This window comes from Gracilinanus agilis, chromosome 1, assembly GCF_016433145.1.
Source record: "Gracilinanus agilis isolate LMUSP501 chromosome 1, AgileGrace, whole genome shotgun sequence".
Classification (NCBI taxonomy): Eukaryota; Metazoa; Chordata; class Mammalia; order Didelphimorphia; family Didelphidae; genus Gracilinanus; species Gracilinanus agilis.
The window spans coordinates 128,505,208-128,520,592 of record NC_058130.1 but is presented as its reverse complement, the minus strand read 5'-3'; the positions used below and the strand labels follow the sequence as shown (position 1 = coordinate 128,520,592).

Sequence of the window (15,385 nt, the reverse complement as noted above, 5' to 3'; positions counted from 1 at the left end):
GGTGGGGGGGTGGGTGGGGGGAAACAGCACAGTACTCGGTCTGGTGGGTGGAGTTGGGTAGAGCCTGGCACTCCATCTCTAAAAGGTTCACCATCACTGGCCTAATGTATTAGATACCAAACTGACTTTGGTTTCCTTGGCTAATGAAATAAATCAGTTTTGCTAGGCTCTTAGCAAGAGGTGGCTCTGAGGAGAGAGATGATCTTATGTGTACTATCCTCAGGCTTCATTAGGTGACTTATTTTGGTATAATTCAATGTCCATACAGGTAGCTCTGCTTCTACAAGACAAAGAAGGAAAACAAACTAATCCTAAAATTCCATTCAACCTTTTTACTTTCTCCCCTTTACCTGTCTTCCAAAGGAAGCAGTGATAATTTAGTTAATATTTATATGGTACAGCAAATGGAACTACCACTGGATAGTACAACAGAGTGATTAAGAGGCCAACAGCAGGAAAACTTAGGGACTGGAGAAGCCAGTAATAGGAACAAAATTGATTGGGATATAATAGACCCCAGAAAAGCAGGCCTGGTATCATGGTAGAATAAATTTCCATTAAGATAAAATAGGATCATAGAAAAACACATACTTTTTTGGGAATGGAGAATAAGGGCATAATTAAAATCTCAAATGTGGAAGAAAAACAACAAAGGAAAATGAGAGCTGAAAGATTTCCCCGATATTGCTATAAGACAAGCTTCTATGAAACAGAGTTTGCACCCATGTTAACAGATGCTATATTATAATGAGGCTGATGAATCCTTGAGTTTTTTTGAGATCTGAGATCCTTTAAGAGTTCTGAGCTGCAACTGGACTAAAGTGGATCAGGTATTCTCAATCATTTTTCACTAATAATGATAGCCCTAAAGGAACTGGAAACCACCAAGCTGCTTGAGGAGAGAAGTGGCTCAAGTTAGAAACAAAACAGTCAAAATTTCCATGATGATCAATACTAGAAATGGAACCATGAGTGGATGCTGTACTTCTAACCTGGGTAAGACAGAGAGACCCAGCCTCAAGGGGAAAATAGGGGAAGAAATTCATAAAACTTGGAGAATTTGCTTAGGGTTCTGGCTTAAGATGAGGGCAGTCAGGTGGAGCAATGAAAAGAATGCTAGGTCTAGAGTCAGAAAGACTTGAATTCAAATCTGGCCTCAGATACTTAATTAGCTGCTTGAACCTAGGCAAGTCATGTAACCCATTTGCCTCAGTTTCTTTAACTGTAAAATAAGCTGGAGAAGGAAACCATTCTAGTATCTTTGCCAAGAAAACCTCAAAAATCCAAATTGGCTTCATAAAGAGTCAAACACAGATGAACAACAAAACTGGCTTAGGAATTGACACTGATTCTAAATCAGTACCTCGGATCTTAGTGCTAAGGTCAAGATGACCTCAGCCACAGACAGAGGATTAGCCAAGGGGCTTCTGAAAAATATCCAGAGGTGTTATATAGTATTTCTGATGAGTTCAGATTCAAAAAGGACTTTTATAGAAGATAGGAGGGCATAAAACCAAGACCAAGCACAAAAGCAGGGATCTGTACAAACTGTCAAGAAAGACTAAAGTCCAAAATGGTCGAAGGCCTGTAAAAAAAATGGTGAAGTGCAGATGTGTTGGGAACAAGAGCAATAAAGATGGAATAAGCCTGTGATGGGGCAATCTTAGCAGATGGCAGGGAGAAAGCAGAATTACTCATCTCCAATTTTTCCTGTTTTATATCTCCAGATTGGAAAAGATGTGAAACAAGTCAAGAGAACTGAAATCTAAGATAAGTAAAGAGATAATAAAAAGGCACTACCTAGTCACTCTAAATAAATTCCATCTCTGGGGAAAACATGCTTATTAATGACTTAATAAACAGTGTACTTTAAAATTTTGTGTATTATACCCGGTTAAGAGGCATAGCTAATATATGAATAATAGAATTGGGATCCAAAAAAATAAGACAGGTTGGAACAATGGAGCAAAATTTATTAAAAATGAGTGGGGGGCCATCCATCTCGGTGGTTCAGTGGATTGAGAGTCAGGCCCAGAGATGGGAGATCCTGGGTTCAAATGTAGCCTCAGATACTTCCTAGCTGTGTAAGTCACTTAACCCCACCATTGCCTAGCCTTATCACTCTTCTGCCTTGGAGCCAATACACAGTATTGATTTTAAGACAGACAGTAAGTGTTAAAAAAAAATTAAAAACAACAACAAAAAACACCCTAAAGATTTGCACAATACTAACTCTAAGACAAAAGGTAAGGGTTATTATTTTTTAAAAAATGAATGTAAATGCTTACACAGTTTTAAAATATCCATTGGACAAGAACAAATGCTAAAGATGTAGGCAAGCAGCAATTCATGTGAAAAGAGACCAGTGGGTTTGATGAACTTCAAGGTTAATATGAATCAGCTCAATTGCGGGCAAAAAAAAGGAAATGGATTCTTGGATCTGCAATAATAGAAGTAGAGTGTCTAAAATATGGGAGGTGACAGTATCATTGTGCTCTATGCTGGTCAAACTAATTGTATTCTCTTTTAGGCACCATATTTTTAAAAGTATGACTAACTAAAGGCAAGGTAACTCAAAACCATGATTTTTGAATATCAATTTAAGGAACTAGGGATGTTTGGTTTAAAAGAACAAATTCTGGTAAATGAAGGCACTATTGCAGAAAAATTTGTTATTTTGTTATAAAAATTATTATATATACAAAAAAAGTTATTTTGCTTAGCCCTAGAGGACAGAAATAAGTCCAACAGATAGAAGTACAGAGACACAAATTAGCTCCAAATTGGTAAGAATTTCCTAACAATTAGAGTTGTTTAAAATGGAATGGATTATCTCATGGGGTAATAAATTTTCCATCACTCCTGGAATATGGACAGTGGTTGGATGTTTACTTGACAGAAATCTTAAAGAGAAGATTCATTTGGGCAGCTAAGTGGCTCAGTGGATAGAGAGCTAGGCCTACAGATGGGAGGTCCTAGGTTCAAATCTTCCCTCAGATATGTGTGTGTGTGTGTGTGTGTGTGTGTGTGTGTGTGTGTGTGTGAGAGAGAGAGAGAGAGAGAGAGAGAGAGAGAGAGAGAGACAGAGAGAGAGAGAGAGAGAGACAGAGAGAGACAGACAGAGAGAGAGAGAGAGACAGAGAGAGAGAGAGAGAGATTCATCCATATGGCAAAGAATTAGACTAGATTGCTCTCTTCAGGCCCTTCCTACCACAATTCTGTGAAGCAATCTGAGATTATCTAAAATGCACAAATGCAGTGTGAAATCTATAGAAAGATATTAATTGTAAGGAATCAGCGTACTAAATGAAACATATGAAGCGCTTTCTCTATAACTGAAATTAAAAATCCAAAGCAAAGGTCTTACAGGCCTGACAAGACAGATTTAAAAAGATTAAGTAAAAAAACCCAAGGAGAATAGAGGATAAAGATGCAAAAAGCCTAACTACCAGCCCCTACTTCAACCTGTGCAGGTCAGAGAACAATAGGACCCTTTAAAAGCAATCATTACTAGAACTAATTTTATCATTAATAGGCACACAATACCAAAATGATTAAAAGTCTGCCAACAATTTATCAAACAACTAGCCTTTACCAGTGTCAGACCAAGGATAGGAAGGGGAAATTCAAGGTGAGGTAGGAAAGAATAGGAAACTCAATGTCAAAAGCATCCTGATCTCTCTATGTCTCCAAGAGTGACTTCCATTTTAGCAAGGACAATAGGATCAATATGAGTTTAAAGTCTAGCTTAGGCAAAATTTCCCCTTTGAAAGCTTCTACTTAAAAATGATCAGATGTTGGTGTCTCAGTGAATTGAGAACCAGGCCTAGAGGTGGAGAGTTCTGGGTTCAAATTTGACCTCAGACACTTCCTAGCTGTGTGAACTCTGGCCAAATCACTTAATCCCCATTGCCTAGCCTTAGAAAAAAGAATGATTAGATAAATTTGTCCAGTCTCCAAAGATTACCAAGAGTTTTTGGTACTGTGCTCACATCTAGGAATGCTAATATTATACACATAAGGGATGACAACAAAAGATTCTTAAGACCAATGAATCTCAGCTTTGTGGAAGTCTACCGACTCAGGAAATTTCTCTAGATTCTAGCATCCAAAGACACTGCTGATTGAAATATGAAGTTCTCAAAATTCTCTCCTCTCCTCCGGGTAGCACTAGACCCTTCTTTCCTGAAAGGGTAGGGGAGAGCATAAACCCAAAATTAAATATGCAAGCAAGTTAAATCAAGGAACAACTCTGATCCTGAGCCTCTTTGGTCCTCCTTTGTCACCCAGTGTCAGCCTCTCTGAGATGTGACTTTCATTGGTATTTGCCTAAGTGGCTTCTTTTTTGCTACCTTGAAAGACCTACCTATATCACTTGGGGTGTTTATTTTTTAAAAAACCTTTAGGGTTTAATCTTGCTTTAGGTCTCATTTCCTTGCTCCAGATCAAGGCATCTGCTTCCTCAATCTCAGCCTCAGGTCATTCTTTTTATCTCTTCCAGGAGGCTCTAAACATAAATCACTGGGGAGTTCAAATCTACCCAACTTCTATTAAAATCTGAGCAATTCCCAGAAAAAGCCCCTCATTCTGAGCTTTAAAAAAAAAAAAAAAAAAGGAACTCTGCTCTGTAAGGTACTAGAAGATGGGTGGCAACAGTTCTCAATGAGGGAGACAGTGATTGCATTTAATGATGGAGATCCACTGCTTAGGTCTTCACCATTCTTAGAGTAGGCACTAGATATAGTAATCTGCCCATCTAAGGAGTTTCCCCACATCTGCAGTTAAGGAATTTAGTCTTCTCTTTTAAGGACGTCACAAGAATAAGCCCTACCCTATGATTAATTCATCAAGGGCAGTTGGTCATGATGTCTGACCACTCATACTTGAATCAGCCTCTCTCAACTTGGGAGGTCCCTTAGAGATCGGAGAGATTCCTAGCTTTTTTTTTTTTGGTAATTAAACCTATAAGTTTCAGGGTCGTGTGAATACCCAGAAGCAACAGTCTTGAGGAAATAGCATATGACCTGACCTGATAGGTTATCGGACTGCAGTTATTTAACTGCTCAAGCCTGTTGATTCAAAGCCTCTTTTCCCCTTTAGGCTATTGGACAAATACTCATAACACTCACCCAGAGCTCCTTGGATTAACCCGCACTTGTCACCCGTGTTTCCACAACAGACCCTGGCCAGGCACAGGATTTGGACGATGTTTGGCCCCATCTGACAGTTCTGTTCTGCTCTGTCATGGACTCTCCCGCCTCAGACAAATGAAGACTTCCCCATACCATTCCTGTCCTAATCTCCTGCTCCATGGGGTACTGCCTCCATTACCAAATCGAATCAGCACTTGAAAAATGGGGGTCACTCCCGCTTCTCCTCATCCAAGTCCTGACCTCCTCTCAAGCTCCCCCTACCCACAGGCTCCCCATATATCCCCCTCCTCTCAAGGCAACAGTCTTTCCCTCCATGCCCCGCAACGCCCCCTTTTCTCTATAACTCCTTCCTCCCCTCTCCCTACGAGGCCTCCACATCCCCCCTCCAAACCCCGCTGAAGCCCCCGGTTCCCCAAAGCATCATCGCCCTTAGACAATTCACCATACTTCCTTTCTGCCTCTTTCTCTACCCTCCCCCTGGCGCCTGGAGCCTTAAATCCCAAATGCCAAGACCCCTTGCCCCCTAGCACACCCAGTGCCTCACCCAGCTCCAAAGGTCCGCTTTCACCCCAGCTCTCCGACCAACAGCGGGTAGCGCGATTGCGCAGGCGCCGTTTTAGCTGGCTCCTCCCCCTCCCCGCCCCCTGCCGCGCACGCGCCGCCCACGGACTCTCAAAGTCAGTCTGCATACCTGGCCTTGAGCATGCGCATCACTGGACCGCTGCCCTTCACTCTTATGTGGAGAGAGCATGCGCGGCGCTGCTGGAGCCAGCCCCCGAGAAACGGTGGGGGGGAATGGTGGGTTGGAGATGGAGTGAAGGTGTTAAGGAGTTGGAGGGGGGCCTAGGTGGGTGGGACTAGGAACACGGAATGGGATTGGGGAAGGTATAGACCTCTCTCGGAAAGCTGGCCCTCGCCCTGCCTCCAAAAGTTCCTGAAGGTTATTAGAATGGGGACCTTTGACCCTCCAGCTGGGGCTGTATGATAAGAGAAGCCAGAATGGGTCTTAGACCTGGAAAACCTGAGTATGCTACATTTTAGCAGTGTAATTTTCAAGAAGTCACTTAAACATTGTGGCATTGTGAGGTGAATACTTCACCCTTTTCTGAGTCCTGGACCTCATTTTGTAGTCTGATGCCTACGGACTGCTCATAATAATTTTTCAAATGCATAAAATAAAACACATAGGGTTACAAAAGAAAAAAATTATATTTCAATGTAGTTATTAATTTTTTTGTTTACAGACCCCTAAATTAAGAATAGATTAACTGATCACTTAATTTCCTTTCTAGTTTTAACACCATTTGCCCATCTCGACATGTACCATCTCTGCCTAATCTTTCTTCTCCTCTTGGCCTCTTCATTTGCTCTACAAACATTTATTAAACTCTCTTTACATCAGGTACTTGGTTCTAAACAATGAGGTAGGATAGGTGAATATGACACATTCTATTGCCAAGGACCTCCATTTTAATTTTGTCTTTGTGTACCTAGCACGATACCTGGAACACAATAGGTGTTTAATAAATGTTTGTTGGTTGATTAATAAGAGAAATAAAATTTACACAATCATAGAGGGTAAGTGTGGTATGTTATGTGGTAAAAGAGAGGTCTAGACAAAGTACTATAGGAAATTTGAGGAGAAAGCTGGAGATTAGTGGTATAAGGGAAGGCTTCATGAAGGAGATGTTACCAAATCAGGTGTTAAAGGAGAAGAATTTCAACAGAAAGAAAATCCATTCCAAGAATAGGAATACTATATAATCACATGAGCAAAGGCATAAGCTGAGAATGAGCAGGACTAGAGTTGGGGACAGCAAATTTGCCTGGAAAGAAGATTATGTAAAGGGGAAAATATGAGATAGGGGTAGATAGGTAGGTTGAAACCAGTTTGAAGAGGATGGGGATCTGGAATTTATACTTTATTTCATGGGCCATAGAGAGCCACTGAAGATCTATCACCTACTCTGTTTCTGTTTCCATTATCCTTCACTGGCTTTTCCCACTTAATCATCATAAAAGAATTTGCTGAAAATAACCACTGACCATTGCCCATAGGGAACATAATGTTTGAAGTAGGCAGTTTCTTTAGTGACCACATCTACCGAGAAGAGAGTGTTTGTATGACCACAATGCCCATAATGCTTATTGTGTTTGTAGTGACCACAGTCTCTGAAGTGCCCACAGCAATTATAGTGTCTTCAGAGACCACAATGACCTTGGGCATGCAAGGGATGTTAGGCTGCTGCATGGAGAGCCACTTCTCATCACAGAATGATTTGGACAGAGATGAAAAAGAAGGAAGAGACCCAGAGAGATACAAAGAGAGACACAGAAATAAACACAGATGCAAGAAGGGAGAATAGATTGGAGGTGTGTATTTGGGGATTTGTTTAAAATTTTGTGCTCCCTTTAATTAAAGTTTTTTATCGGAATGAGGCACATAGGCTGAAAGACATGGCTAAGTGTTCTCTGGTCTACATCTGGAGATGGTACATGCCCTCCCCTCTTCCCAATAGCAGTTCTGTTTGTGCCCAGACTTTGTCCTACTAGATACTTTTTAAGCACTGAATTATCCCAAGAGGAGATAGAGGTCACTCCAAAGGTAAGGAGAGTGGAACAAGAGAATGACCAGAGGGCACTAGGGCTAAGATCTTGTCCTTGTTTTTGAGCATTGTGGAAATGAATCTGTGATCACTAAACCAGAATAGCTTCACCAAGAACAAGACTTGCCAATCTAGTTTCATTTCTTTTTTTGACAGGGTTACTAGACTAGATATTAGTAGTAGCATAGTATAATGGATAGATATCAGGCCTCAGAGTCAGTAAGACAGTGGTTTAAGCCTTTTCTCTGATTGTTTATATGACTTAACCTCTAAGTGCCAATCAACTCTAAGATTATAAATTGTTCATAGATACCTCTCCGCTCTTCCTGGGACGAGACTCTCCATTTCCTAGTTCTGTGAATTTTCACTGTCTCTTGTCCATAGGTGGAATACTTTCCTTCCTTATTGATTCGTTTGACTTCTCTCTCAGCTAAAGATCTATCTTCTGCAAGAAGCCTTTCTGGATACTTATTAATGCTTCCCCTCTATTGGTTAACTTTTATTTATCCTGTATAGTTCTTGTTTGTACAGAATTGTTTGCATACTATCTTCCCCTTTAGAGAAACAAAGGTCCTTGGGAGCAAAAACTGTCTTTTGTTTGTTCTTTTTCCATCTTTCCTTCCTTCCTTCCTTCCTTCCTACTACTTAGCACAGAGCCTGGCACATAGTAGTGACTTAATGTTACTTGACTTACTATAGAAAATTCTTCTGGGAGCTCCCTAAGCTGACAAAATCATTGGGCCACTTCAAGACTAGACTATTAGAACAGGGGAACTCCCTGCACACATTATATTTGGATTTCAGCAAGATGAAACAAAATTTTTCATGATCACATGGACAAGATGGATAGAGGTAGACTAAATGATAATATAGTTAGATAAACAACTGGCTGAAAACTTGGCTAAAAGAGTGGTGACTAATGGGTAGATCTCAGCCTGGAAATATGTATCTAATGGAGTACTGTAGGATCCTTTTCTTTAACTTGTTCTAATAAACACTTTTTTAAAAGTGATTTGGGGGGAAGCTGGGTGGCTCAGTGGATTGAGAGCCAGGCCCAGGGACGGGAGGTCCTGGGTTCAAATCTGGCCTCAGACATTTCCTAGCTGTGTGACCCTGGGCAAGTCACTTGACCCCCATTGCCTTGCCCTTACCACTCTTCTGCCTTAGAACCAATACACTGTATTGATTCTAAGATGAAAGGTATGGGTTTAAAAAAAAGTGATTTGGATGAAGTCCTAGATGACATGCTTGTCAAGTTTGAGGATGACAGAAATCTGGAAAGAATACATATACATTGATAAACATGAGAACAAGAGATCTTGACAGGTTGGAAAAATGGAGTGAATAGAATTAAGAATAAATTTAAATGGGTTAAATATAAAGTTCTACATTTAGGTTAAAAAACAATCAACTGCATGAGTTTTAAGATGAGGCTAGACATCATGGTTAGACAATTATTAATTGGAAGAGGATCTGGAGGTTTTAGTTGACTGCAAGTTTAGTAGAAAACAGTGACAAGATAGCCACAAAAACTTATGCGAATTTAGGCTACATTGGCAAAAACATAGTGTCCAGGAAATTATAGTTCCACTAAATTCTTCTCTTGTCAGACCACATTCAGAGTACTGTGGTCAGTTCTTGATGCCATATTTAAGGAAGGATGTTAATTAGCTGGAGAGGAACCAAAATGATATTAATAACTAGTACTTTAGTCTGAATGACAAAAAATTTAGTGGGGAAGAGAGCACATGACAACTGGCTTCTAAAATACTGTAAAAATTTAGCAACCAGAGAATAACATGAGTGGCCATGGAAAGTATGGCTTAATCTTCAGTGAAAGTTTTAGAGCAAATTCAGGATGAATTTGCATTGTGTTTGTATTGCAGAGGAGATTCTTGCTCAGGGATGAACTAGGTGGGCTTTGAGAGGTCTTCCAACTCTGACATTCTCTGAAATATCAAAAAGAATTTGTTTTGTTTAGACCCAGAAGAGATAACTGGGTTTTGGATTCAGAAGACCCAGGTTCAAATCTCAGCAGCTTGATGCAATGGAAAGAGCACTGGGTTCAAATCTTGTCTCCATCCTTTATTAAATTATACCTTTCTAAAGCTTAGTTTTCTTATCTGTAAAATGGGAGGGTTGGACTAGGTTTCTTCCCAGTTTTAAATCTGCTAAGCCATGAGAGAACTAATAACAATGTTGTTTTACATATATTAATTCATTTACTCTTCACACAAAATGCCTGTCAGGCAAGTGTTATTTTTCCCTTTTTCCAGATGAGGAAACAGAGGCATGGAACACTCAAGTCACTTTTCCATAGTTATAGAAATCATAAAGGTTCTGAAGCAGGATTCCAATTTACAGCTTCCTGACTCCAATGCCTTTGCCCTATGCACTGTGGCACCTAGCCCCCTAAGACTAACAAGTGACAATTGGAGAGGTAAACTTGTATAAAGGGATGGGGGTGGGAGGAGAGTGATAAATTTCCTAGCAATTACAGTTGTCCAATATGGAATAAAAATAAGCAGACTAGGAAGATATTGAGATCTCTACCATTGAAGGTCTTTAAACAGAATGGCCCCTTGCCAGGATGTTGTAGAGGTTACAGGTTAAAACTGATGACCCCAGAGGGTCCTCTGGGGATGTAAGACTCGATAAGGGAGAGGAGCAGAGGTAGAATCCGGAGGAGATGGCGGCGATACAGATGACACTAGACACAATGACATGGCGATGGATACATCGATACAGGGATCAGTACAGCAATGGATACAGCAATATAGCTATACATAAAGTGATACAGCTACTGATACAGTGATACAGATCTCAATACAATGACTCAAGGACAGATACATAAGAAGGACCACACAGCGGGACCAAGACCGCCGGCGGTCGAGGTATTTACAGTATTTACAGGCAGGGTTTCCGGGTGAGGGCTCTCTCTCTCCAAGGTCCTGGCCCATTGTCCCAGGACCTCGAACTCTTATTACCTCTCCTTCCCTGTTCTCCTATTCTGTGCCCTCACATGCTTGCCTGCTTACTTAAACGTTTCCAAGCGGCGCCCCTCCTCACCCGTGACCCTACTTTGATGCCCTCCCTTCCTTCCCTGTCACGCGGCCCCTCCACAGCGTCCCTGCCGCTCCCGCCGCTGCAATTTCCGCAGCCGCCGAGCCCAAGCATCCCGCCAGGGGATAACCAGACTGCCCCGCCCGGCGGTAAGTCCCGCCCGCTCCCCGACACCAGCTCCTGATCCTGTCCCGCCCAGGATCAAGTAACTGTGCCCCGGGTGCACGCGTGGGCAGCGACACGCCAGGTCCCGCGCAGGAACCCACAGGACGCTCTCCCCGCGCCTCGCGCGTTCTTCACCGCTCTTGTATACGGACACCACGGCCACGGAGAAGCGCGTCCACGCACCAACCGCCTCAGCCGAACCCACTGCCACCTGCACCGCTGGGGTGGGGGAGAGAAGGAGGGGTCACATCACGTGGTAGAGGGGTCTGGAGAGGAGCCTGGACGGAGGGTGGGCAGAACCGGGGGGAGACGGGGGAGGGCCAGAACGGGGCCTAAGGCGGAGCTAGTGCTGGCTGGGGCGGGGCCTGTAGATGAGGCTGGGTAAGGCTAGGGTTGGGGGACCAAGCAGGGAAAAGGAACAGGACTGGGAATGTTAAGCGATGTGCGGGAGAAATAGGATTGGGGAGGATTTTTAAAATGGGCGGGACCCAGACTGGGGTTGGACTGGAGTAGGGGACTCGACCGAGGAGTCAGGAGGAGAGGGGATCAGAGAGGAAAGGGAGGGGAATGTGTGTTCGGGAGAGAGGCCAATTTTGAGGGTGGGTGAAGAGTGGGCAGGGCTAACGCTTAAGGCGGAGTCTGTGTTTTGAGGGTCCGGAGAATGAGATGGGTAGAGCTGAGGAAGGGCGTTTGTGTTGGGGGCTGTCAGTGCCAGGAGAAGCAGAGGCGACTCATGTGTGAGTGAGAAGGGGACTCGGTCCTGGAAGGGGTTGGTACCATAGTCTTTTCCACAATATTTCTTCAGGTTGATCCTGTAGCTCCCTCTGGCTGGTTTGCAATGAGAGTCACAATCTGGGGGGCCAGGAAGGAATTTTAAGGATCCAAGTCTCATATTCTTGCCCATTCCTCCTTATCCCCCTTCCCTGAATCTCCAATCTATCCATGCAAGTTTCCTCCCCCCAAATCCCCTCTAAATCCCTTTTCTCTCACTTACCCTCAGGGGCCACAGTGCTGGTCACTCCTGTGGGTACCATAGCTGGAATTTCTATGGGAAGGGGGAGGAAGCTGAACCTGAGCAGATTCCCAGAACCTCCTGAAGAAGGCTGGGGGGGGGCAGGAGGGTTCTTTGGGGTTCTGTAGGCTCTGGGGTCAGTCACTAATTCAAAGGCCCAAAGGATCTTTGGGGAGCCTGGAGAAAGATTGGAGAGACTGGGAATCTGGGCCACTAACAGATGATTTCTGGGGGTCTTTGAGACATTAAAATATGGGGACCTAGGTTACTATCTGGGGCCTGGGGAGCATAGGTGTCTGAGTCATTCACTGATGCAAGAAGCAAAAGGATTTGAGGGATCTCAAGGGATCTGGGTCCTTGGAATTATTCAGGGACAGAAGGGTATGTGGGCAATCACTCACTGACACATGGTGCTACAGGTGAACGACTCTGCTGGAAGCCAGGGGCACAACGGTTGCAGGTAAGGCCTGTCACCCCATCCTTGCATGGGCACTGACCAGTTGTCTGATTGCAGGTTTTGCCAGCAGCTCCAACAGGGTGACAGTCACAGGCTGGACATAGTGGAGTGAGGGATAGTCTCACCCTTGCAGGCAGAAGCCCCTGGGGATGGGGGCAAGGCCAGCAGGGCAGGAGGTGGGGGTCAGGGCTAGAGGTTAGAGGGAAAGGTTAGCCAAGGTTGGAGGTCAAGGGTAGGGGTCTGGGCCCAGGAATGGGCTTCAGGAGTTGGAGTCTCAGAATACAGAGTCAGGAGTTAGGATGAGGTCTTACCCTTGCAGGCACGCCGGTGGCTCAGGACCCGGGTTTGGTCACGGTAGAAACCTTCACGACAGTAGTGGCAGTGTCGCCCTGCTGTATTATGTCGGCAATTGAGGCAAACACCCCCACTACGCCGCCCGGACAATCTGTACAACTCCATGTTGAAGCGGCATCGACGAGCATGGCCATTACAGGAACAGGCTGGAGGGATTGGGGGACGTAGAAGAAAGGGTAGACGCAAACTAAGGATCCAGGGTCAGACAAGACAGGGACAAGATAGTGGGCAGGCTGAGGAGGGGCAGAAGGAGCAGGCTGGGGACGCTGCAGGGATAGGATTGGCCAGGGGGGCTCCTCTTACTGTTCATCTCCCTAAAAGCTTTTCCTGAGAAGGTCAAGGTTAGGAAGTCACAGGGCCCAGCACCCAGGTTTGTTAAATAAGTCAGTAAAAGAAAGAATGGCACAGGAAGTCATGCAGTCAGGAGCTTGTAGGACTCAGACCAAAGAGAATGCTCTTAAGGGTCCCCCTCCCAGGAGTGGAACTGGGGCTGGATATGCATGGCATGGCATGTTTGCCTCACCCAGACAGGCGTGTGCCTCATGGGCGGTGGCCCGCTGCCAGGGCCGGTCGCAGTAGAAAGGCTTGCATCGCTCACAATCCGGGCCTTCAGTGCCATGCCTACAGTCACACACCAGCCGGCCCTGGGTGTCCACCACACATCGAGATGCATGTCCATTGCATTTGCAGCGCCCACCCACCTGGAGTTCGCCCACCGAGTAAACATAGGGTGCCACAACCCCACCCTCTGTAGCCCTTGGTCCCACTGGCCTGGTGAGCACCACACGGATGTCTGTGGCTGTGACCCAGTCCTGGAGCACAGGACTAGAGTCCAAGTCCTGGCCAGGTGGGAGCCCATCCTGCATGCTGAAGGCTAGAAGGGGACCAGTTCTTGGTGGAGGCTCAGAACAAAGTGCTTCAGGACCTCGAGGAACTATGGAGCCCAAAGAGGCCTGGGCAGGGGCCTGTCCCATAGCTCGGCTTGGCCTACCGTATACTCGGTTACACTGTGAAGAGAAGAAACGTAGTGGTGACCAGCTTCGACCGTGATCCTGGGACTTGAAGACAGCTGCAGAGTCGGGCCTTGAGGAGCAGAAGTGCAGACTCACGTAGACTACCTCAAAGGCCTTGCCCAGAGGTAGAGTCAGTGTCACATTTAATGGTGTCCGAGTCAGTGTCTCTGAGCGCCAGCAGGTACGGTCAGCGGCTGCACTTGCATCTGTCAGGAAGGCTGTGGGGTGGGCCTGCCGGGGGTCTGTGCTGGAAGCCTGCACCTCCCGCCCCAGGGCTGCATTAACAAATTCTGGTATACAGCGCTGTGGGGCTCCTGCCTCATCATAGCAGGGGTCTGTTGGGACCTGTGGGCTAGCACTCAACACTGGAGCCAGCATCCAGGCAGCCAGCAAGAGCCACAACATTTGGCCCAGCATGGTCCTGGTCCCCAAGGGGGTCTGGCTGAGTGGGCAGGACATGATCAGGGCTAGGAAGGAGGTTAGAGGGGGAGGTCAGAGGAGAGGGGCTCCCTATATCAGGTACACCCTCCTAGGTCGCAGTCCGTGGAAACTGGATAGGAGCTTCATACTGACAAGACAGTGAATGTGGGTGGGTGGGGAGATTGGGGAGGGGGCAGACGAGGACAGAGATATATAGACAGACAAAAAGACAAAAACAAATTGAGACTCGGCAAGCCGAAGGCAGAAATAGAGAAATGCAGCAAGCCAAGAGAGAGGAGAAAGAGACACTGTAATGAAGAGGCAAAACCAAGGGGAGAGAGGTAACGAAGGGACAAATGGAGACACAAGAAACCTAGGGAGAAAGACAGACACAGCAAGAGAGACGGACCCGGGGAGAGGAGAGGAACAGTCAGAAGCACAGAGACACAGGGAAACAGACACAGCAAGGCAGAAACACACACACCGGAAAAAAGAGACACAGTAAGACAGAGACACCAAGAGACAGAGACTGGGAGACAGACCGAGACGTGGGCGGGAGCGGGAGAAAAGTGGGGGAGAGAGAATGGGAGGGGCTGGAGACGATTGGGGGGACACGCCCTGGTCAAAGCAAAAGAAAAGTTTTTTCTTCCCCTAGTCTCGCCGTGAGAGCAGGGGAAGAGATGACAAGAGCCCCCCAAACCCACGCCCACCCCCACCCCCTCGTGCCCTCAGCCGCCACTGCTGCTGCAGCCGCAAGTCGGACTCACCAGAGGCAGGTTGGGGGGGGCGGGGGCCCAAACGGATCTCCCTTGAGCCCCCGAGGGCGGGTCTGGGGCTCGCACCCTTCCTCCTCCCTCCCTCCCTTCGCCTTGGTCCCTCGGCAGTCTCCTCCGAGCCTCCCCAGCCCAGCCCAGCCCAGTCCAGCCCAGCTGCTTCAAGAGCCGGGAGAGGGCGGGGAGGGAAAGCGGGCAGCTGGGGGAGGGGGGAGCCGAGACCGCGCGGGGAGGGAGGGGAAGTAGGGGGTTAGGGAAGAGGGGGAGCCTCGGAGGTGGGGGAGGGGGCGGGGAGCTGAGCCTGTGCTAAAGGAGGAGCGGGGAAGGGGGGCCAGGGAACTGAGGGTGGGGGAGAAGGAGGAGGGGCGG

At 46.0% G+C, this 15,385-nt stretch overlaps 1 protein-coding gene across 1 annotated transcript; it reads right to left on the bottom strand.

The window, feature by feature from the left end:
• Positions 1-10,479: 10,479 nt before the first annotated feature.
• Positions 10,480-14,717, bottom strand: NTN3 (netrin 3). The gene is made up of 6 exons (XM_044657047.1): positions 13,334-14,717; positions 12,768-12,956; positions 12,401-12,550; positions 11,982-12,032; positions 11,765-11,839; positions 10,480-11,206 (listed from the first exon to the last, which is right to left on the bottom strand). The coding sequence occupies exons 1-6, from the start codon at positions 14,280-14,282 to the stop codon at positions 10,866-10,868; spliced, it is 1,755 nt and encodes a 584-aa protein (XP_044512982.1). The 5' UTR covers positions 14,283-14,717; the 3' UTR covers positions 10,480-10,865.
• Positions 14,718-15,385: the final 668 nt, after the last annotated feature.